Source organism: Danio aesculapii, chromosome 15, assembly GCF_903798145.1.
Source record: "Danio aesculapii chromosome 15, fDanAes4.1, whole genome shotgun sequence".
Taxonomy (NCBI): Eukaryota; Metazoa; Chordata; class Actinopteri; order Cypriniformes; family Danionidae; genus Danio; species Danio aesculapii.
The window spans coordinates 3,430,560-3,438,059 of NC_079449.1; the positions used below are offsets into that span (position 1 = coordinate 3,430,560).

The window sequence follows — 7,500 nt, forward strand, 5'->3', positions numbered from 1 at the left end:
TACTACTTTTGCATTATATGAAGGAAAATGCTATTAATCAATAAATAATTAAAATATATTTAACTATTTAACAGCATTTGTATATGATCAAATTATCTTAGCAGGGGGATGTCTTGCAATCGGTGCGGGGTAGATATGAATTGTAAGCAGTTATATGGTAAAATGTGTATTTTGCAATATAATATTTCAATAAAGAATAAATATAATATTTATTTAATATAAATTTATATATATATATATATATATATATATATATATATATATATATATATATATATATATATATATATATATATATATTCTGAAAATGTTAGATTATTACATATTTATGGTAATGTAATAACTACTTGGATTACTTTTCATTCTCTCTCTCTGTCAGCCGAGATGCACGGATGACTGTAATTGAAGTAATTTTACTTCAAATTAAGTGCGTTTAAAAACAGCAACATTACAATAAAAATTATATTGAATTTCTCAGCAGTATAACTGCAACATCATTCATTCATTCATTTTCGGCTTAGTCCGTTTATTAATCTGGGGTCGCCACAGCGGAATGAACCGCCAACTTATCCAGCATATGTTTTACACAGCGGATGCCTTTCCAGCTGCAACCCATTACTGGGAAACATCCATACACATTCATTCACACACACATACACTACGGACAATTTAGCTTACCCAATTCACCTGTACCGCATGTCTTTGGACTTTGAAACCGGAGCACCCGGAGGAAACCCACGCTAACATCAGAATCAGAATCAGAAATCAGAAAGAGCTTTATTGCCAGGTATGTTCACACATACGAGGAATTTGTTTTGGTGACAGAGCTTCTACAGTGCAACAGGATAACAGAGACAGGACAAAAAACAGATAATAAATATATAAAAAAAAAAATAGAAGTGAGTAGTGAGTGCAAATATACAGATTGACAAGTGTATGTACATGTTTATTACTATATACAACGTTATATGTGCAGCTGCTATGTGCAAATTGGCATGTAAAGTGTTTTGTTAAATAAGTGTATATGTGTATAAAAGTGTATAGCAAGTAGTGATGTTGGTTTCGCAATTATTATCATCAAGTGTTCATGAGATGGATTGCCTGAGGGAAGAAACTGTTTCTGTGTCGGGCTGTTCTGGTGCGCAGTGCTCTGTAGCGTCGACCAGAAGGTAAAAGTTCAAAGAGGCAGTGTGCTGGGTGTGAGGGGTCCAGAGTGATTTTGGCAGCCCTTCTGCTCGCTAACACGGAGAAAACATGCAAACTCCACAAAGAAGTGCCAACTGACCAAGGGGCTCGAACTAGTGACCTTCTTGCTGTGAGGCGAACGTGCTGCCCACTGCGTCACTTTGCTGCCCCACTGCAACATCAAATAATAAAGAATAAAAAAGCATGATTGGGTGAGTGGGCTCGACAAACCACCTGTAGAAAACACACATTTTCCTCTCTCTGACACTTTATCCCACACTTGCACCAGTTTTGCACATTTGCAGGAGATACTTTCTTACAATTGCTCACATATCTTTAATAACTGATTTATTTTATCTTTGCCATGATGAGAGCACATAATATTTGACTAGATATTCTTCACGATACTAGTATGCAGCTTAATGTGACATTAGAGGCTTAACTAGGTTAATTAGGAAAGTTAAGGTAATTAGGCAAGTCATTGTATAACAGTGGTTTGTTCTGTAAACAATCCAAAACAAATATAGCTAAAGGGGGCTAATAATATAGACCTTAAAATGCTTTAAAAATATATATAACTGCTTTTATTCTAGCTGAAATAAAACAAATAAGACTTCCTGCAGAAGAAAAAATATTATCAGACATACTGTGAAAATTTCCTGAATCTGTTAAACATCATTTGGGAAATATTTGGAAATAAAATTCACAGGAGGGCGAATAATTTTGACTTCAACTCTCCTTTACTATCCATCTCTGCATGCATGTAATGATAAACTGGTGCTTTAGTGGTTCGGCTACAAAAAAAAACGCACCGTTCTGTAGCATGTATGAATGATGGTGGCATGTTTTCTCCATATGAGTGCATGTTAAACACTTGGTGTGGTGCAGCTGGAGTTCCTCCTGTGCAGGCGAGTGTTCATCACACCTGAGCGAACAGACGCTCGCATTTCCAGATCCACACTCAGGTGTGATGGATGTGAAATATGCAGCCGGGCGCATCGCTGTGATTGGATGAGGGTCCCGCCGGTTTGCCTTAACGATTTACAGTGACGCTCAAAGGAGCCTGTTAAATCATCCGGCCGTCTCGGCTGACAGAGAGAGAGACTGAGACTGAGAGAGAGAGAGAGACTGAAACTGAGAGAGAGACTGAGAGAGAGAGATACCATAAATATATGCATGTATTTTAGTTTTGTATAGTATGGATATGTACTTCTTTAAGTTTTTTTTTTGATATGCTTTGGCAATATATACTCATGTCATGCCAATAAAATGAATTAAATTAAATTGAATTGAATTGAGAGACAGAGAGAGATATAACAAACATATGCATGTATTTTATTGTTTTATAGTATGTATACTATATTTCTTTCTTTCATTCATTCATTTTCCTGCGGCTTAGTCCCTTATTTATCAGGGCTCACCACAGCGGAATGAACCGCCAACTATTTCGGCATATGTTTTATGCAGTGGATGCCCTTCCAGCCACAACCCAGTACTGGGAAATGTATTTCTGTCTCTTATATTGTTGTAATTTTAATAATTGTTAATATTATCACTATTTTTATTACATAAATGTAAAGATTTTGTGCACTGTTAATTGATGGTTGCTTAGCAACAACAGACGCCACAGGAGTGCAAACCCAGAAGCACATTGAAATCAGTGAAGCGGTGCATCTTGCATTTTCCGCGTGATTTGAGACGTGAAATGTGAACGGACTTCAAGAAAAAGTCTCAGATTCACCTCCTAATCTAATTTTGCATCTTTCTTGAACTAATTGAAACGCATCATGTGACCGCTCATTTACAGTACAATGATAGACATTAACCCCGAACCCGACAGGTCTTTGGCAAATATCACTGTGTTCCTGAAGCCACCGAGGTGGTGGTGCCACAAGGGCTTGGGTCCCTCAATGCTGCTTGCAGCTTCATACATCAATTTGGCTTAGTCCCTTATTTATCAAGGGTTGCCACAGCAGAATGAACCGCCAACTATTCTGACATGTTTTACGCAACGGATGTCCTTCCCAGTACTGGGAAATGCTTGCAGCTTTAATGTTATTGTTGTTATTATTATTTTATTTAGGGTGGCGCAGTAGGTAGTGCTGTCGCCTCAGGAAGAAGGTTGCTGGTTTGAGCTTCGGCTGGGTCAGTTGGCGTTTCTGTGTGGAGTTTGCATGTTCTCCCTGCGTTCGCGTGGGTTTCCTCCGGGTGCTTCGGTTTCCCCCACAGTCAACACATGCGCTATAGGGGAATTAGGTAAGCTATATTGTCCATAGTGTATGAGTGTGATTGAGTGTGTATGGATGTTTCCCAGTGATAGGTTGCAGCTGGAAGGGCATCCGCTGCGTTAAACGTGCTGGATAAGTTAGCGGTTCATTCCGCTGTGGCGACCTTGGATTAATAAATGTACTAAGCCGAAAAGAAAATGAATGAATGATTTTATTTAATTATTTTATTATCACTATAGTTATTGCTATTATTATTCACACTGTCTTTTTTCTGCTTTGTATGCTTAGGCAATATACACACTTGTATGTCATGCCAATAAAGGGAGAGAGAGAGAGAAAACGAGCGAGAGAAAGAGGTTTAGTGGTTACAGACTGACCTACCAACAGAAACACACACACACACACACACACACACACACACATACACAGAGAAAGAGAGAGAGAGAGAGAGATGTTTAGTGATTAAAAAGGGACCAACAGACAAACACACACACGCACACACTGAGTGAGAGGGAGAATCGCAGTAGCTTTATGTGTTTATTCTGCTCTAAGTTTGGGATTTCGTTGCAGTTGCAAACGGGACTGACGAAAGAAAAACAATAACAGATCTGCACCGGGACTGTGTGAGTAATGCTCTTCTACATCTAAAATGCTGAGTTTAGCATGCGTTTTGATCTGGTGTTTACTCTTGACTACAAAGTAGAAATGTGAAAGGCTTTACTCTTTTGGACGGAGGTTACTTTAACATGTTTTCAGCATATGGTGCTTTTGGGTGAACTGTTCCTTTAATTCTAAAAGAGAGGAAAATTACTGTGTTTGGCACAAAGAAAGCAAATATGCTTGAGTTTTTGGAGGAGAAGAGTTTATGGTGAAATATGAAGTAGCTAAATGTTTATAGTTTTTATGACATCTAACAGTAAAATAATCTATAATAAATAATTATTATTTTAATGTAAAATATAAGCTGTGAATAATGTATTGATTTATTGATAAAAGCAAAAAACTAAGAAATGTAACAGAGCTGGTTTCTGCATATAAGAGTCAAGAGTGAATGTGCGGATATATTAAAATAATAATATCTGCATATTGATTGAATAGATTACAAAAAATTGTATTTATGTGCATGTTTTTAAATTAAAATAATGTTTGCACATTGTTAAAATAGATTACAATAAATTCAGGTTTTTTTACATATTAATTGATTGAAAATTGTACAAATGGGTTCAAATAAATTATATATTTTTGCATATTTAAAAATGGTTTAAAATTGTACAAATGAATTAAAATAAATTCTATTTAAGCACATTTTGAAATTGTAAAATAACATGGTTTTAAAATTGTATAAACTGATTTAGGTAAATTCTATATTTGGCACATTTTAAAGCTAAAAATGAAAATTGTAAAAAGGGTTGTAAACAAATCCTATATTTTTAGTATTGTAAAATTAAAAATGGCTTAAAATTGCAAAAATGGTTTCAAATAAATTCTATTTTTGAATAATTTAAACATGTCTTATTAGAATTGGTTTCTAAATTGTATAAATTGATTGATTTAAGTAAATTCTAGTTTTGGAATATTTTAAAATTTAAATTAGTTTGAAAATTGTAAAAATGTTTTTAAATGTCTTTTGCTTTAAATTTTTCTTGCATTATGAACCTACAGTCACCGGCCACTTTATTAAGTCCAACTGCTCATTAACGCAAATTTCTAATTAGCCAATCACATGGCAGCAACTCAATGCATTTAGACATTTAGACATGGTCAAGACGATCTGGTGCAGATCGAAAAGCGAGCATCAGAATGGGGAAGAAAGATGATTTAAGTGACTTTGAACGTGGCATGGTTGTTGGTGCCAAGTATGGTCTGAGTTGGTCTGAGTATTTCAGAAACTGCTGATCTACTGGGATTTTCACGCACAACCATCTCTAGGGTTTACAGAGAATGGTCTAAAAAAGAGCAAATATCCAGTGAGCGGCAGTTCTGTGGGCGCAAATGCCTTGTTGATGCCAGAGGTCAGAGGAGAATGGCTGATTTTCAGCTGATAGAAAGGCAACAGTAACTCAAATAAGCACTCGTTACAACCGAGGTCTACAGAAGAGCATCTCTGAACACACAACACGTCCAACCTTGAGATGGATGGGCTACAGCAGCAGAAGACCACACCGGGTGCGACTCCTGTCAACTAAGAACAGGAAACTGAGGCTACAATTCACACAGGCTCACCAAAACTGGACAATAGAAGATTGGAGAAACGTTGCCTGGTCTGATGAGTCTCCATTTCTGCTGCCACATTCGGATGGTCGGATCAGAATTTGACATTAACAACATGAAAGCATGGATCCATCCTGTCTTGCATCAACGGTTCAGGCTGGTGGTGGTGGTGTAATGGTGTGGGGGATATTTTCTTGGCACACTTTGGGTCCATTAGTACCAATTGAGCATCGTGTCAACGCCACAACCTACCTGAGTATTGTTGCTGACCATGTCCATCCCTTTATGACCACAGTGTACTCATCTTCTGATGGCTACTTCCAGCAGGATAACACATCATGTCATAAAGCGTGAATCATCTCAGACTAGTTTCTTGAACATGACAATGAATTCACTGTACTCAAATGTCCTCCACAGTCACCAGAGCTCAATCCAATTAAGCACCTTGTGAAACGAGAGATTCACATCATGGATGTGCAGCCAACAAATCTGCAGCAACTGCGTGATGCTATCATGTCAATATGGAGCAAAATCTCTGAGGAATATTTCCAGTTGAATCTTTGCCACGAAGGATTAAGGCAGTTCAGAAGGCAAAAGTGGGTCCAACCCGGTACTAGTAAGGTGTACCTAATAAAGTGGCCGGTGAGTGTACAGTTAAAAAAGCAAAAAAGTGTAATATTTTACTATTCTGAGCCACATTTATTCTCAACTATGTCTCAGTTGCACTTTACAAATTCTAATATGAAACCAGTTTTTAGTTGCATATGTGTAATCTAATGATAATTAGGCTTTTATTGAGCATTTTAAAGGCGTGACTGTGGTTTGACTGGTTTCTTCTGCATGTTTTAGCTGTTGTTGTCATTCCAGTTATGTGTCTAATTGGCCATTTATTGTGTGTTAATAGATTCTTTCCTGTGACGTTTCTCGATCTGGACTATCCCATCATCCATCACTCCCTTATACTCTGATTTTTCTCCAAAAAACTGCACCAGGACCATGTAAGTAGAACAGCCATGACTCATTTAACATCCGCTTATGATAAATGACTGACTGTAAATGTAAATGTGTGTTTTTAAAATATGCAGAGTTCTCTTTTTATTTAAATTGGGTATTTGTTTTTTATATGGTTGTATTTCAGCATAGAGAGTTTTAAATAGATTATGAATATTCATTTGTAGGTGTATTAAAAGTGTTAGTAATTTTAGAAGTTTCTACTTTCTTGTCTTTATTTATTTTTTTACATTATTTTTCATTAGCTTTGTTAAATTGCTATTTTTAATATTATAAAGTTTTTATTAACCTTTTTATTTAGATTCTTTTCATATTTGTGTTATTTTGTTTTGTATCGTGTTATTTTGGCATTGAGTTTTTCTAATGTTTTGAATTATCTTTTATTGTCATATTTTGCATTATTTTAGTTTGTTTTTTATTGTCATTTTTTTTATCAGTTTTAATAACTATTAAAAATGTAGAGTTATGACATTGAAATCCAAATTCATTATCTTTTGCTGACAATAGCACTGTTTTAGTATCTGTAAGAGTTTTCTATAATATTTTTATTTTTATTTTACTACGTTTTAATTCAAACTATATATGTGTGTATATATATATATATATATATATATATATATATATATATATATATATATATATATATATATATATATATATATATATATATATATATATATATATATACAGTGAGGTCAATAAGTATTTGATCACCCTGTGATTTTTCAATATCTCCCACTTAGAAATCATGGAGGAGTCTAGAATTTTTAACATAGCTACATTTCCACTTTCAGAGACGGAATCTAAAAACAAAAGTCCAGAAATCACGTTGTATGATGTTTTAGCAATTTATTTGTAAATTACT

The 7,500-nt window shown here is 35.3% G+C and overlaps 1 protein-coding gene across 3 annotated transcripts in view; it reads left to right on the top strand.

Annotated features, from left to right (window-relative positions):
- Positions 1–7,500, top strand: part of LOC130242195 (interleukin-1 receptor accessory protein) — a 60,157-nt gene that overhangs the window by 2,734 nt on the left and 49,923 nt on the right. For 2 of the 3 annotated variants that reach the window (XM_056474223.1, XM_056474225.1), the window contains exons 2-3: positions 3,984–4,036; positions 6,529–6,622. In XM_056474223.1, coding sequence (XP_056330198.1) covers positions 6,621–6,622 — 2 coding nt within the window. In that variant the 5' untranslated portion in view covers positions 3,984–4,036; positions 6,529–6,620. The remainder of the gene's footprint in view (positions 1–3,983; positions 4,037–6,528; positions 6,623–7,500) is intronic. The other variant, XM_056474224.1, reaches the window with a different exon arrangement.